This window comes from Cryptomeria japonica, chromosome 6, assembly GCF_030272615.1.
Source record: "Cryptomeria japonica chromosome 6, Sugi_1.0, whole genome shotgun sequence".
In the NCBI taxonomy this organism is placed as follows: domain Eukaryota; kingdom Viridiplantae; phylum Streptophyta; class Pinopsida; order Cupressales; family Cupressaceae; genus Cryptomeria; species Cryptomeria japonica.
In genome coordinates this window covers 108,389,590-108,406,595 of record NC_081410.1, presented here as the reverse complement: position 1 = coordinate 108,406,595, position 17,006 = coordinate 108,389,590, and the positions used below count along the sequence as shown (strand labels likewise).

The 17,006-nt window shown below is 35.4% G+C and overlaps 1 protein-coding gene across 1 annotated transcript; it reads left to right on the top strand.

Moving 5' to 3' along the window:
• Window positions 1-6,786: 6,786 nt before the first annotated feature.
• LOC131030539 (uncharacterized) lies at window positions 6,787-16,268 on the top strand. The gene is made up of 5 exons (XM_057961396.2): window positions 6,787-7,353; window positions 7,533-7,570; window positions 14,765-15,047; window positions 15,274-15,560; window positions 15,736-16,268. The coding sequence occupies exons 1-5, from the start codon at window positions 6,964-6,966 to the stop codon at window positions 16,184-16,186; spliced, it is 1,449 nt and encodes a 482-aa protein (XP_057817379.2). The 5' UTR covers window positions 6,787-6,963; the 3' UTR covers window positions 16,187-16,268.
• Window positions 16,269-17,006: the final 738 nt, after the last annotated feature.

Below are 17,006 nucleotides of genomic sequence, written 5' to 3'. Positions count from 1 at the left end.
TGTTGTAGTGGAGGTTAATTCCTACTTGGGGTTTAACTAAGGCTAACCCCTATATAGCATAATATTTCCCTTCTCTTTGTGTGCAACTTACATGTTAGACTATTGAAAGTTGTATAATTACAGAGTGTAGACTAAGACCTACAATTCTAGATTTTAAACATGCAAACACTAATGAGCTATGCCAATTAGCACAGTTGTCTGACACTTCTTGGATAAATTTTAGAGAGAATGATCTGAGGAGCATTATGATCCACAATATGAAGTCTCGAGATTTAGGATGCTTGTTAGGACTAAGGCGCCTAGCACATTGGTCCAACATTTTTGTGCTTAGATATTAGTGATAGGTTCCTTTCTATGTCTTATTTCTAGATTTTCCCTTTTGTGTTGACTTTCAGTGTTACATATTTCTATTTATGTTGAATATTGTCAATTTTTCATCACTTAACCTAGTTCTTGCATCTCCACATCAAATCATTTCAAATCAAAATGAGAAAATAGTCATACATTGTATCCAAATATCCTTTAGAATTGAAGTTGAACTTGTTGTCTATTTCCCCTCTTGAAATGATATTGATTTGGATCCTAGTTTATATCTCTAGGCTAGGATCTCATTTCCAATCATTTCAACAATAATCTTGAGGGGAAGGTTATGCAAATACTTTTCTAGACCTTTTTAATAGTAACATAAATAAACATAAATATCATGCATACCACAACATGATGATTTATGTGGGAAAACCCTTCCGAGATAAAAACCCCACACTACAAAAGACACCTAATATATTATTTGAAGTCAATAAGATTACAACATACTTATAGTGCAATAATTTCACAAGAGTATCACCAACCAAATATCTAAAGGCAATAAATAGCTATTAGACTCTCATAATACATTACAATGTACAACCACAATACAATGCCCTTATAAAATAGGGTTACCTTCTAGGATAGTAAAATTCAACAATTTCTCCCATCATATATGAGACCTATTGATGCATGATATTTATTTGTAATGTAAATTTATATATAAAATATGGATTTTGGGGGGAGTCTAGGACATGTAGCTCATGGACACCTCATTGAGGAGATTTTCCCTCCAAAACTCGTAGGGGGTATCACCTGCACCTTCTCCCTCTATATATTAGTTTTCTATAGTTGCAAGGTTGAGACATCATTTTCCTAACATGTTCAACATTAGATTTTTCTAGTGAATATGATACTGATTCTAAAGTAGATGGTCATTGTTGAAATTTAATATACCATAGATGAATAAAGAGTGTATGATGATAGAAGTGATGAAAATGTAAAGAAAAATATAGATATAGATATAGATATTAAAATGGTGTAGAGAAGAAGATGTGCCCTAGATCTTGGTTTTGGAAATAGTTAAAGTAAAAGTAGTTGTACAAAGTTGATTTTGGAACCCTATTCATTATTGAGGGTACACTATGATTGCCTTGCCACTTTGAAGAATAGTTTTACATTTCAACCCTTATATGTTAGCACTAAACTCATAAATCACTTATTAAGGTGTGTGATGTGAAGCATCCTAGACCTACAAATAATATTTATATCAACCAAAACTATTCCCTTTGTGTTTGGATTTTATATGATTCTTAGTTTATTTATAATCGTTTTAATTTACCTTAGTTAAATTTTTAGATAGTCATTAGTTGAGCACATAAACTAGTAGACAACATTATCTATGTAGTATTGCATTTGTTTTAGTGTATCATAAGATTTGGTCCAAAGAATTAACAAACATCAATTACATTTCCATACGTTCATTTTGTATTTCATGATTATTCGCCTAGGTGAATTTCCATATTAGCTTAAGGGGATCTATGATACATGCATTGTGATTGAAATCCTTTCACCAAAGAATACTTATGTGAGACAATTCATTTATTACAATACACATTTAGAACTACCATTAAGTTAAGAACAATGTTACCTATTTTGGTCAAGTCAATTTTCTACATCAAGATTTTGTTGGATAATATCTCGATAATGTGTCCCACTTTTTGACCTAAGGCAGATGTTCAAAATCCATTTTTTCAACCTGTGTCAACTATAGGGAACAAAAGGCCAAGGATTTAGGAGTGATCGGTCCAATGAGTAGTGCATACTTTTCTTGGTAGGTTCAAGTGCTTTTTGATATTTCTTGGGGGTAGGGTTGATCGGTCTAGGTGGGCAGTGAGATTGATTACTTGGATAGCTCATTAGCTTGAATGAATAACTATTATTTCCTCTCAATTTCCCATCATTTATGGTTACAATTTATTTATTTTGAGATTAGAGTGGGTGGTCAAATAGGAGGGGTCCTCCCACTCAAACTATACCCTCCACCTAGGGGTGTGGGAAGAGTAATAGTAAGCGAGAGCCTATTTTAGGTAGCCTGGTTTGCATCAAGAGTATGGATATGTTTACTCTCATGATTGACTCATGGATCAATGATAATGTATCTTACCATAGAAATAGGATCAACTTAAAATGATTCTATTTCATCACTTTGTCCTCATGTAGGGTGGGGTGATCTCGGGTTATGGAGATAACCAACCTACTTGGAATTATCAACCAGTCTACTTATCACAATCATCACTAGGAAAACTACCTATTCACATTTGGATAACTACTAGCTATTTCCTAGCATAAGCATTGTATCACTATACCTACTTTCCAACAACTTTGATAGATAGCGGTGCTCTCTCTTTTGATCCATGACAAAAAGAAATGGTTAGTTCTACCTGCTATCTCACATTGGATAATGTTAATTCCATCAAGTTCATTACTCCTAAAATATAGGGACTTTTTATTATGGAGAAACAAAAAGAGATAAGTTTGTAACTCTCTAAGTAGATTCCCATTGGGCATTCATAAATGATTGTTTTGACCATTTTCATATGAGATACCATCATAAATTATCCACCACGGTACCCTATTCTCTAACCTCAAATCTATCCATAGACTTTATGACCTTGACAATCTTGGTAATCGAGACCCAAAATCACAAATGCAAAGCACATATCCAGACATGGTGATGCCTAAACATACATGTTCTTTATTTGTGACTGACATCATGTTCAACCAACAAGTCAAGACTCCCCCTATGACCCACCTAGAGGGGGTTAAGATCTCCACTGGTAGACTAACAACTAATTCTCCTCAAGGAGGCTATGCAATCTCACCCCTCAAAAACATGGGTTCCCCTCCCTAAGAACATTGAAAAGAATTACTACTTTAGAGCCCTTTGAGTGGGGGGATTCAAGAGTATGGACCATTTTTTTACTAGCTACTTCTCCATGTGAATCAAACATTAAATCAAGCTCAGATCCAATTTTCCAAACATGTCTACACTCAAGTACCATAGTCAAGTAACCAAAACAAGCATCATAGAGATAAGAACAACCAAACCACCACAAGCATGATCATGACATGTCAATGCAGAAGTATACCTACATAACCATGACACCATAATCATCACCAGCATTGTTTTTTCCGTCAACTATCACCTTCACAAGATTCCAAGTCTCAAAACCATGTCTAGTCATGTACTCAAAGTTGAAGACAACCTGCGTACATGCTGCCATCAAAGTCCAACTCTTAAAAATATTTGTAAACCTATACTAGGAAGCACCAAAATTGATAGTCAGGTTTTTCCTCCTCACTCATTCAGATGATCACACAATCACACTTTGAATCTCAAACAAGTATACAAATCTCTATGCTCATCAAATTTGAAATATAACACCACCACTATGAATTAAACTATACATGCTCGCCAACACTTATTGAAAATTGAAAAATTGATTATGTATACAAAAGTTATGCTCAAAACCATGTAATAAATAACATCTAGCTTCCAAGCCCCAAAACTAAGAAAAATAGAAAAATCAAGGAACCAAACTTGTACCATTGTGTAGTATACAAAGAGAGCTTTGCATTGACTATAAGAAGTTAAAAAAGCAGCTCTCCGGATGAAAGTTATGCCCATTATGTATATGTATGTGTGTGTCACACATACACATATACATATATACATATATAAATACATATACAATACATAAATATATACATCTATGTATACACACACAAACAAACACATACATACATACGCACATATATATAAATATGTGTGTGAGAGAGAGAGAGAGAGAGAGAGAGAGAGAGAGAGAGAGAGAGAGAGAGAGAGAGAGAGAGAGAGATGTACATTTATGTATATATACACATGTATATGTGTATGTGTATGTGTATGTGTACACACACACATTGGTTTGACTTGACTTTTAATTTCAAATCTTTAAATGGTGGGTGGGAGGCAATTAAAAGGGTTTTTTTGATTTAATTAAAAAAAAAAAAAAAAAAAAAAAAAACTTTCATTGCCTTTTTTTATTTTAAAATGTGGTGGTTATGATGGGGTGTGGATAGATGTATATGAGGTATGATGAGGGCAAATCTCTAGACCCACCTACCACTATATAAATGCATCTAAAATATTTTTCATCTAATTTTCAAATGGCCAATAGAAATATTTCCTTTTTCTATGAGATTTTTTTAATTTATTTTTTGCACATGCCCTAGGCTATATGTTCATTTGGCTCCTCCTAGGGTAAATGTTTTTGCATTTTTTTTTAATTTTTCATAATTGGGCCAAATTTTATGTCATTTTTCATTTTTTGGCCATCCTTGGTCCAATGGTGAGGTCCATTTTGTTTCATGGGGTTGTTTGCAAAACTTTTTCCATAAAATCCTCATTTGAAAGAAAATCCAAGAAATCTATTTGACCAAACATTTCATAAACCCCAAATCTGCAAATAACACATTATAACAACAAACCCAAAACCCTCAAATCTACCCTAAAACAATCTACAAATGTATTTCATACCTAGTAAATTTTCAAATATTTCTTGCATAGCCATGGCTTCAACTTTGCATCTAATCTACTCAAGCTAGGGTTATAACTCAAAATCTAATCATGATAGCCCTAATACCATTTGTTAGGAAATAATGTGTCGATACCTATTTAATTTAATCTATCCTACAGAACCCATGAGAGAAAACTATGCATGCAAGTTTGCAAAATAATCATGTTATGCAAAGATAAAATATATAATCCACAAGGTATTTGGAGGATTGAGCTGAGCTCACCAGAATTCTTGTAGGAAGAGTTTGCAAGTCCCTAAGGGGAGATGATTTTTTGGCTTGGACTCCAGACCCATGAGGGATTTACTCTATGGCTATAGGAATTCAGGAACTTACTAAACATAAGGATGAGACTAATGAAGTTCCTTGGTGGAAAGTTGTGTGGTACAAGTTTGTGTGGCCAAAATGTAAGTTTTTCCTTTGGCTCGTAACCTATAGTAGATGCCTTACTTGGGAGAATCTCCAAAAGCATGGATTTCAAGGACCACCGATTTGTTTTCTTTGTGGGAAGGATGAGGAGAGCTCTCCCCATATTTTACTTTAATGTGGCTTCTCAAAGTACCTTTGGCATTTGTGGTGAAGTACTTGGAAGCTCAGGCTTGTGTTCATGCCTCATCTTTGATGAAGTTTTGGAGGAGCTTCGGAAGGCCACCTGCCAAGGATCTCTTTCTTCAGGTGGCTTGGGGTATTTTCCTGACTTGCATCCTCTGGAAAATCTAGTTGGAAAGGAACCAAAGAATATTTTAGTGAAAGAACATGATGGTGCATTAGACTTGGCAATGAATTGTAAGTATGATTCAAGAGACAATTCACGTTCAATGTGAAATGGATGGGCATCTAGAGCCTTGGGAGGTGGAGGTGATGAAAGGTTTGAGTTTAGATACAAGAAGTTTGAGGGTGAAGTCTATAAGTAGGAGGCATGTTTGTGGTAAGAAGACTAAGCAAGAAGGTAAGTGGGGACCACCATCCACTAAATTAATTAAGATTAATACTGGTGACTCGTCTAGGGGTAATCTCGAGCATGTTGGAGTAGGAGGTATTGGGAGAGATAGTTCTAGTAAGGTTCTTTTCTTCTCAATTTATAAGGGACACCAGACTAACAATCTTATGGAGGCTCTAAAAATGCTCATTGCCTTGGAGAGGTGTTGTGAGTTGGGCTGAAGAAATGTCATTTGTGAGACAGATTCTTAGATTCTAGTTAATATATTAAATAAGCAAGTGCTTGGTGAGGTAAATTAGTAGTTGGCCTCTATGGCTAAACAAATCACGTGGTTGAGAAGCAATTTGGATTTTGTTTCTTTTGTTTATATTTTGCAGGAATGGAATAGTGTTGCAGATTGCTTGGCCAAATGGGCCTCGAAACATATGGGTGAATGGTGTTGTGCTAGATGGGAGAATCTCCCTTTGGAGTGTTCTCAAAGGCTTGAGAGGTTAATTCGAGAGGTTAATTCTTGAGGATAATCAGTGATTGTTGGGTGCTTTGTCTAGTGCTTTCCTGGAGATGGTTATGGGTTCCTTTGTTGATTGGTGGTTTCTACTCTATCATATTGATTATATATTTTGATTCATAAATTTTTACCTTATTCCAAAAAAAAATTGATTAACCTAATAAATAAAAAATGATATAATATTTTAATCTAAATTGATAATATGCTTAAATTGACTTGTAAACCAAAATAATTGTATTATCCAAAAAAAATCACAAATTCGAAATCTCCAAAAATATAATATATACCTTTTATATAATAACACAATTAAACACCTCCCACATAATAAAAATACCTTAATAATCTCATAAACCATAAATGAGTCACTTAGAAAATAAGTTCTTTCCTTTCCTTTCTTCCCAAAATAATCTAGTCCACAATAAATCTAGGATAATGGGGTCTCCGTAAAGAGCAAAAGAGCAGTAAGGTTTAAACCAATTAAACAACAAATAAACACCAGAAGCAAAATATCGCAAAGATATTTCCCCAATCGTGCAAATGTTAGTCTGCGCTCGCGGATTTACACAACCCCTAAGCAGAAAATTGCTTGAAGATGAGCTGCATAGTTAGCTTCAATACAAGCTTTCTGCTCTTTCAGAACAAGTCCATAAATTCGCTGGGAATCGAACCCCTGACCTTCCGCTGCACAAAATCGTCAAACAAAAGCAATAAGCATTTCAACACTAATAATAATTGCCTGTGCCTGAGCAAGGAGAAAAAAGTAGGCCGTAAATTGCTTGTGGTAAGAGCATTTTCGAATTGGTTTGAATCAACTGAAGATAAAAATGGGAAAGATATTTACATCGAAAAAATTCCAGAATTTAATTCTTTGGCAGATTTTACCAAGCTCCGTAAAAATCAAATCGGTGGAGAGGATTTGCAGACTGCGGTTGTTAGTTATCGCAAGCAATTACCGTGGTCGATTCTTCAGCCCGGATTCCAGGTTTAAAGAATTATCATTCTTGCGTTTAAAAGAAAATTAGTTTGATTTTCATATTTGAAAATATATTTGGCCTTTTTAGCTCATAGTGAAAATATAATTTCTTTTTGATTTTTATATATCTGAAATTTTTATAATTAAAATTTTCTAGTAGCCCTAATATGGTTTTCATTTATCTGCAGGTTGATTTGGTAGCCGCTATTCACATTGCTGATAAAGAGTAATTCTTGAACTTGATTTTATATCTCGTCTTTTTTTATGAGATGGAATAGTTATTTTATATTTCGTGTTTATTCTCAATTTTAATTTAATTGTTTGGGAGACTTTTAAGTTCATGTGGGGTAAGCACGAATGAATGAAAGATTTTTAATGATGTCTACCAGAGATTTAAAGGAGCAAGAGACACAAAATTAATACATTTTTAAATTTTGTTTGGATGTCAGCTTTTTCATTATAAATTTTGATCAAGAAACACATTGTCTTGTGAAGTCTTGTCTTATCAAATAGCTAGTTCAAACTATCCACCTTCAAATTGTTTTCGAACTGAATAAGAATATCCTCTTAAGCAACACACTCAATGATGAAGTGTCATTTGATTTCAACCAACCCTTTGTTACAAAAGGTGCAAGTTCTTTTTCTCAATCTTCCATGGGGGCTGTCCATCTACCTATTTCACATCTAAGATGATGAGAATTGGTACATAATTGCATGATTAAAATTTTAACCTTTTCTTTAGTTGCAGCCGTCAAATAGGCTTTTTCCTTATGCTTCCACCTAGGGTTGAATTCTTGACATAGTGTACCTTTTTGTCCAATCTGCTTTGTCCGCATGACATCATTGAATTTTTCTAACACCAACTTTTTTATCTCCTCTTTAGTATTAGGACGTTCTTGCAAATTAATGTTGCATTTGTCCATCCATTTGTTGTTTTACTTCTTCCAAGTCTTCTTCCTACAGTTTAATTCCTCCTCCACAACCATTTTGGGCCAGCGATGCTTAGCCATATTCTCTACCTTTCTTAAGTAGCTTAACAAATGAATTATCACTAATGCTGCCATCAGGAACATACCGGCCTGCTAAAAGGATCTCATAGGGGACTGTTGATATGACTTCGAGATTTTTTAGTGATTAGATGTGTTTGATTTCTTTCTAATTGTCTTCACTTATGGTTTGACATGCTACTTCCTGAAACCTCAAAACCATAGAGGACAACTGACACAACCAACAAACCAAAAAGGATTTTCTCGATCTTCCAATCTCATAACTCCACTTTCCTACACCTATCCCAGAGAAAGTAAGAAGCTCTCAATCCTTGAATCCTTTTGGAGCACATTCTTTTGTTCTCTTGGGTAAATTTGAGATAACAAATCTCTTCAAATACTGTGTGGGGGTAAGCATGGACTGTATTCTATTCCGTTCCCTTGGTTTTTTGCATGGATCACATTCTTATTCCACAATCGTAACTACACAAACCTGTTTTCTCTGTTCTACTTTAAGGTAGTATGATCCGATGGTGATGTTCTATATGCTCTATTGAGACCATGCTGCTTGTTACATAAGTATTCATCCTGTTAAATTTGGTGGCAGCTTGTGGGTTCAATTTGGCTTTTGACTACTTCAAACCCATAGGGAGGGATGCTGTCACTAGGTCTGATGGGTGGACTTCAGGGTAATAGTAGTATGTGTGATGCTCTTTATGCTATATGAAAACCGTGTTGCCCATTCCATCTGTATCCTGGGATCCACCTTGTTAGATTCTGTTACATCACCAACCTTGTGGGTATTATTTTGTCTCATGGAATACTTCAGACCCACAAGGAGGGATTTGCCGCTAAGTCTGATGGGGTGGACTCTAGGACGATAGTAATATGTGCGACTTGAATGGGACATCATTGACATGTTGTAGTGGTGTTATGGGCTGCCTTTACCACTGTGCAGGGTAAGCATTGATCGCACTCATACACCGGAACCATAACTGCACAATCTTACCATATGTTTGCTGCTATTATGACCTGCTTCGCTCATTGCCATTAAATTATAACCAGAACACCACAACCTCACCACATGTTAACTTCTTTGGGGTTATATGCAACCCTACTATAGCTAGGGGGATATGAAACTAGATCACACTCTTATGTCACCTTTATATCAGAGACCTTTAGACATATACAAAAGTTTTTGTTATGTTTACTTTATGGTTCATATTAAACTAGTGCAAAACCTTAGCAAGCAATTGTTCGCAATGGCTATTGAGAATGGAAAAAATATTCAAATTGAAGGAAATCCCAGTTTTCTCCCTTGTTTGGAATCTTGGATGTATATGGGAAAACCTTGTTTTTTTTGGAGACAATGCTAAAAGTTGGCACACTTTCTGTTTAACATTCATTCTATGATGAAAGTGTTCTTTGGGATATTGCTTGAATAGAATTCTAAGTCAGGTTGCCCCTAAAGATTTTGCTTAGGTGTATTTTGCATTTTTGAATTTCGTATAATTATAATTTTTGTTATTTGTGAACATGGCTACTCTGGTTTATTCAAATGACTCTTGTGCCTATAGGGGAAATTTTTAAAATAAATGTCGCTTTTAGGCATTACAACAAAGGAGTTTGTTTTGTACACTACAACAAGCATTGCAATACTTGAATAACCATGATAAGTTGAACCAAAGACACATTAAATGGATTGATTTTATGAAAAATTGTACTTTTGTGTTGAAACATAGGAGTGGAAAGTAAACAAAGTTGCTGATGTATTAAGTAGAAGACAAAATTTTCTGATAGAAAATGAGAATAGAAGTAGCCAGATTTGAAGAGCTAAAACATTTGTATGAAGCCGATCCTAATTTTGTAGAGGCACGGAAGGCATGTAAGGAATCAATAAGCATTGATAGAATTAGTTAGATTACTTGATTCAGAGTGAGATGTTTAAGTCAAATGTGCATACCAAGAAGTTCAATGAGATAAATTCTAATTAAGGAAAAGCATGGCAGTTTAGCAAGGCACTTTGGAGTAGACAAGGCAATTGCATTGGTGAGCAACAATTTGTTTTTGTTGCAAATATATGAGGATGTCAAGAAATTTGATCAAAGTTGTAGGACTTGATAGTTCGAAAAAGGAAGTATTTGAAATGTTGGTTTGTAATATGTATTAGCCATTACCAATATTGAAGAAACTTTGGAAAGAGATAATATGGACTTTGCATCAGAACAATTAAGAGTATAGTGAGGGTACAATTCAATATTTGTAGTAGTATTTCTTAGATGGCACATTTCATTTCATGTACAAGAACAATGATGCAATACATATAACTAACTAGTTTTTCAAGAAAGTTGTGAGGTTGCATGGTTTGCCGAATAGTATTGTTTTTGATTGGGACACAAAATTGGCTGAATGTATTTATGATGAAATTGTGGAAGAAGATGAAGACATTTGAATCAATCACTATATCACTCATAGATAGATGGACAAACAGAGGTTGTAAACAATAGTTTAGGTGATTTGTTAAGATGTCTAGTAGTGGAGAATATGGGAATTGAGATATGATTCTACCATAGGCAGAGTTTGCATACAATAATTTCAGTAACTGATGTATAGGTAAAACACCATTTGAGTTTGCATATGGCAAGGAATGTGTTTGCAATAAGAAAAACCAGAAATGTAGAAGCAATAGAGTTTTTTGAACATATGAAGCAAGTTCATGTTGATTTAAAGAGTCACTTGAAAAAGATGAATGGTAGATATAAGGAAAAGGTTGATGAGAAAAGGAGACACAAGAAGGTTGCAATTGGAGGCAAAGTGATGGTATATTTGAGCAAGAAAAGATTTCTGCTTGGAACATACAATAAGTTGAATATGAAGAAATTTAGTCTTTGTAGAATTGTTGAGAGATTTCATACAGAAATTGAAAATAAAGATGAGTTACCAAAAGGATTGGGCATATCTCTAATATTTAATGTTTCAAGTCTTAATCAGTATCAAGAAAGGAAGTCAAAAAATAATGATTGGTAGTACAATGGCAAACTCAAATACCTCAACAACTAAAGGAGGAGATATAGGAGATTTTGGATGGTAGGGTGGAAGTACCAAGAACAGGTTGTAGGAGGAGGAGATTGTAAAGCTGAAAGACAGGCCAAAAGAAGATTGAAGTTGGATTTCTAAGGTTGAGGTAGACCATCTTGGTTTTCTCTAGCCATTGGAAAGTGAGGGACTCACTTTTCAAACCCTTGATGTTTGATAGGACATCCTAGGGTGTAAGAGTGAACTTGCATCAACCAAAAATATTATGCTTTCAGTTTGTTTGTTTGCAGGTTTCTAGTCATTGTTTAATGCAAACAGATCCTACTGCATTGAACTGTAGTTGCATATCTCACCTCATGGTTTGGAATATATGTTCTGCAATGCTCCTTTACTTTTCAGGAGATTCTAATAACCAAAAAGCCATTACTTGGTTTGAACCTCATCGGGCTTAACAAACTAACACTCAGTTTCACACTGTTCATAAGTTGTAGTATCTTTTCGAAGTTTGCAGCAACAAAGGAAGACATCACATGATACATTAGACCCAAGAGTGTTTTTTTAAGCATTCACCACATGGAATTTAACATCTACACATTCAATCTTGGAGATTTTACCTACAAATTTGGCCAACTACATGTTTCATCAAGACATTGAGCTTTGTGCCACCTTGAGGTTGGCTGACATCATTCACAAGGGTTGAGGCTGATATATAAACACTCTTCACAATCATTTGGAAGCAACATGAATGCAATAGAGAAAGCAAGAGACAATTAGAGCGAGGATATGAAATTGTGTTATAATATCATTCAAATTCTTGTAATTACATGTTTGTAATCAAATGGTTGGGGCCTAGCATGTTGGAAGCCCATTGTAGCAGATTGTAATTCATTCTTGAATAGGAATCAATAAAGATAATATCATTGTTTTGAGTTTTCTGCCATGTAATTATGAGTTGTCTAATTTCGCTGCTTGGTTGGATAGTCCTTAGTTAGATCCTCTGTCCATGACTGCATCACCAAGTTACATCTTTAGTTATACCCTGCCACAATCAATACTTTCTAGCAAGTAGAGAATTTACACATACACAGAGAAGAGAATCCTTCTTGGATCTGTATGCAGGGTACAACAAGACAAGGACAAACCTTCTCACCCAGCGCAAGAGACAAACTTGGTCAAATTCTAGGATCTGCAATAGCATGGGATATCTCTGTATTATTGTTTCAAGTTTACCATGGCCTATGCCTTGAATTAAATATAGCCCCAAACAAGAGGTCGCCAATTCGATGACAAACTCTTGTTTATGCATTGCACATGGCACCAGGAGTAATAATAACTTCATTCTCAGCTCAAGTCACCAACGGGATTAGTCATATTGCCAATGACTCAAGAAATGCATTGGGAATTTGTAAATTTTTATTGTTGCCTGCAAGAACACAGTCTAAAGTATCTATGTGTAGTTCAACCATCGCCATTAAAACCACCACAAGCATGAAGAGATTCCATAAATTACCACCATGCTGAAATAAACTCAATGACCATGTGTACCGTATTGGGAGTTGTTGCATCAATTTGCAAGCATAAGAAACAGTCTACATAGCATGTCGAATGTCTTAGAACTGCTAAGGGTGGGCATGCAGGTTAAACAGTTTCATATCAAAGTGGTAACCATGACCAAGGCTATGTTGGAGCATCACACCATACGTTGACAGTCTTGGTGAAGACATGCAAAGAAACATGAACCAAAAGCATTGAAGTCACAGTCCAATAAAATTAGATCAGTTCAAACCATGAAAAGTCAATCCACAAGCATTGAAAAAGAATCTTTTGCCACATGAATGGGTTGGGGTGCACCAAGGAAAACCTTCATCATCATGTCAAAACGTTGGGCTTGCCAACACCACCAAGGCAACGCATGGCAAGCGAAGAATGGGTTGTGAGCCCACAAGAAAATAGAAAGGTACATGGGGTCCATTGGCAGGCATAGTGATATGAATTGAGGTATCTAGGAAAATAGAAACAAGGAAGAGACATGAGACCACCCAAGGAACCCCCACCGAGGCATGAAACATTAACCCTAAGACAATTTCAGCCAATCCAATGATGCTGTCGGATTCAGTAGCACTGAAACTTGAAGGTCTAATGCTCATGGGCACTACATAGACCAAAACACAGTCAACATGACATGAACAATATTATGACTAATGCTTGGATTCAAACCTTAACCCCACACATGAAATCCTAGTGAAAAGCATTTCTGATCAGTTGTCTATATAGGGTCTACCAGTGCATGGAAGTACATCAAACTGGCATACAGAAAATAGTGCCAACACATGGTGGGATAGAGGGCACCACACTAAGGGCAAAAATCTATAATCCAGTATTTGATGTCAGGTTCTGAAGTACGTAAAAGTTTAATTGTTGTTGAATGAAGTTTGGCGAGATCTATTTTAATATAGTATCTGTGTATAGATGCTTAGGGGTTTTTTCATAAAGTTTGGAGAGATTTATTATAACATGTATCTGTGCAATAGATGCTTAGGAGGTTTTTTCATAGTGACATTACTCAAGCTAACTCATGAATAAAATTTCCCACGTTGTCAGAAATTAAGTGATTTAACTATTCTGATGGTAATCCAAATAATCTAATGACTAATCCATACATTATTTTCCTATATTTTCTTTGCGTGGATGAAAATTTGGAAATATAGGCCTAAATTCTTTATTATTGAAGACACTCTTTTGGCAACCCTTTTGTGAACTGTCTTATTTCTATAACAACACCAAATTTTCCAATTAGAGCTTTTCCATTTCAGTTAGAAATCTTACATCTGATTGTATTGATTAGTTCCCAATCGCTAATAGTGGTGTTCTTTGAGTTTGGTCATTTTGAAAGCTGTGGTTTGCTGATCTTTTACGCTTTTTCCACAATTTATTTCCTGAAGTCCCACATTCTTTGATATTCCATTTTTCTTTTCTCCAAATTCCTCTGCGATTAAGCATATTTGCCATTCTTTTGGTGTGCTTAGGGATTTCTATCCCCATTCCGTTTCTCCTAGATGTAACTTGATTACCACCTACCGCTTCCATCATCAACCTTTTCCTCTTTTGACCCTCTTCGTTTTTCCATTTTTATTTTGCTAGTCCTCAATCTCCTTTTGCTTGTGCATAATATAAAATTTTAATATAAAACTTGGTGTGTTCCTCTGCATTTTCAGTTTGCAGTCCATAGCATTCCATAAAATGTGAAAATTTTATGCTCTACAAAATTCATTCAGCGAAATACACAAAAATTTTAACTTTGCCGGCTTAATTTGATGGTTTGTTTATCCATCAACTTTGACTTTACTTGCAAGTTGTCTTCGTTTAGAGGATATTCACACCTGTTAGTTGATTTTCAGGTATTTTGCAGACCTTCAGCAAGAACTTGCAAACTATGACAGGGTCCTATATGAAATGATTACAGATAAGGACCCAAAGCAATCGAATAGAAATCCAAGAACACGTTGGATACCACCTAAAAGGTTACCAGGAGCCCGCTATCAAAAGTTCAATATTATAGGATTTATTCAGCGTTCAATGGCATCTATCCTTGGTTTATATTTTCAGTTAGAATGTCTAGATTATCGGAGGGATAATTGGTATCATGCAGATCTTGATTATCACACATTCAAGCTGATGCAGGTAATATTTCGCTCTCTCGAAGTGTGTTTACACTAAAGTTTTCCATGAGTTCTTTGTATACTTCTCCTAGCCATAGGGTCTTGTCTTTTTGCTCAGTACTCAAATATTGAAGGGCCAAGGCACAATGTGGGGATAGCTATAAATGCCATTTGGATCACGACAGCAATCAAGGATGTTGGAAAAATGTGGCTTACTATTATTTCTTTTGTTGTATTTCTATCTTCAGCGTGAAAGAGGTGAGAACATGTTCAAATTGGCAAGGGAAATGAGTGCCATTTCTAGTAAGGAGATCACAAAGTCTATTTTTGAACGAGAAGATCTTGATCCATGGAAATCAAAGCTGTTGTGGGTGGCTCGTTTTTTTCCTATGCCACTGGTGGGGTTGTTTCTAATAGAAAGCGTTTGTGGATTTTCATCTTCACCAAATGGTAGATCTCCAGAGATGAAAGCTTTATTTCACCTTGATTTAGCAACTGCAATGAAACTGTTTTTGGCAAAACAGATAACTTCAGAGTATGTACCAGGCTCCTTACCTCAGTTTGTATAAGCGGAATGATCTGAAAATTGTTTCTAGTTTATTCCTGCAGAATTTTCAACTGTTTTGTCGCTAGTTTTTTCTTTTGTTTTTGCTATAAAAAGAATTGAATATATTGCCAAGGCTTTAGTAATTCTGTAATACATTTTGAAGGTTCTCTCAAGGAAAAACTAAGTGGGTGAAGAATTCTGTCATCATTGGGGAAAGGAACAGAGTTGTAATGGAAGAGTTGCGAGCAGCAATGAATGATGGCTGCCAGAAAATAGCAATACTATTTGGAAGTGGGCATATGCCAGACATGGATGAACGTTTAAGGACAGAATTTGGCCTTTTACCCACCCAAATATCCTGGAAAACTGCATGGTCATTGAAAAATCAGAAGACGAGTGGTCAGAAACAGCTTCCTCCTTTCTTGAGTGGATTTGTCAAGACAATTGGTTGGCAACTCAATAGATACCAGACCCTAGCATTGCTGATCTTCTCTTTGATTCTTGCAGTTGACTTGTGGCTTTGGGAGGTTGTCTTTAGTTCAATCAAAGATGGTTTAGATGAGAATATATTAATGGTAGTGCAATTTCTTGCAGGGAGTTGGGGTAAATTCTAGTCCCTGAAAAAGGTTTGTTAGTCTTTCAGATATTTGTAATATAAGTTGATATTAATCCAATTTTAAGTTTTCCTCGAGGCAATTTTTCTTGTACTCCTTTAATAGCCTTTGAACTGAAGTTCAGATTCATGCATTCTTTTTTTTTCCCATGTTCAACTGATTGTACTTTTGGGAATTACACAAGAAAATATCAGGGGATAATTGTCTGTATTGTCTGTATGTTTTAATTTTTAACCTTAGGAGGCGTTTGATAGATATGGTGCAAGGTATGCAGTGTAAAATAACGCTAAAGACATTACTTTAGCCTTTGCTATAACAAAAGTTGTAGTTAGGATGCAATCCCAAAAGTCGTAGTTAGGATGTAATCCCTTTTTCCAAAAGCGCTTTGATAATATTAGAATCGTTTGGAGACTCTGAACTCCACAGGAAAGAACTGCAATCTTGAAAAAATGTGTTGATTTTAGGGGAGAGGATCCAGTAGTTGAGTACCCTAACTTCGCGCTTCTCAAAATCTTATTTGAAAATTTCAAATCACTCTCAACTTTTTACAGCCAAGGTGTCCAAAACAGCCAAAAAAAAGGTGCGACCAATGATTGTGCAAAAGAGAGACCAATAGTTGTGCAACTGATGTGGCATCACATGATTGGTTGCTTTTAACAACTATGAGTAGTCATCGTCAGCAATAACAACTTTATAGTCACAACTATTGGTGCAATGTTATCAAAAAAATCACATTAAATGAATAAGTCGGTATTAAATAAACAAGTATGGGTATTACATCAACAACTACTATCACAACTCTTAGAATGCGCTCAAGTAC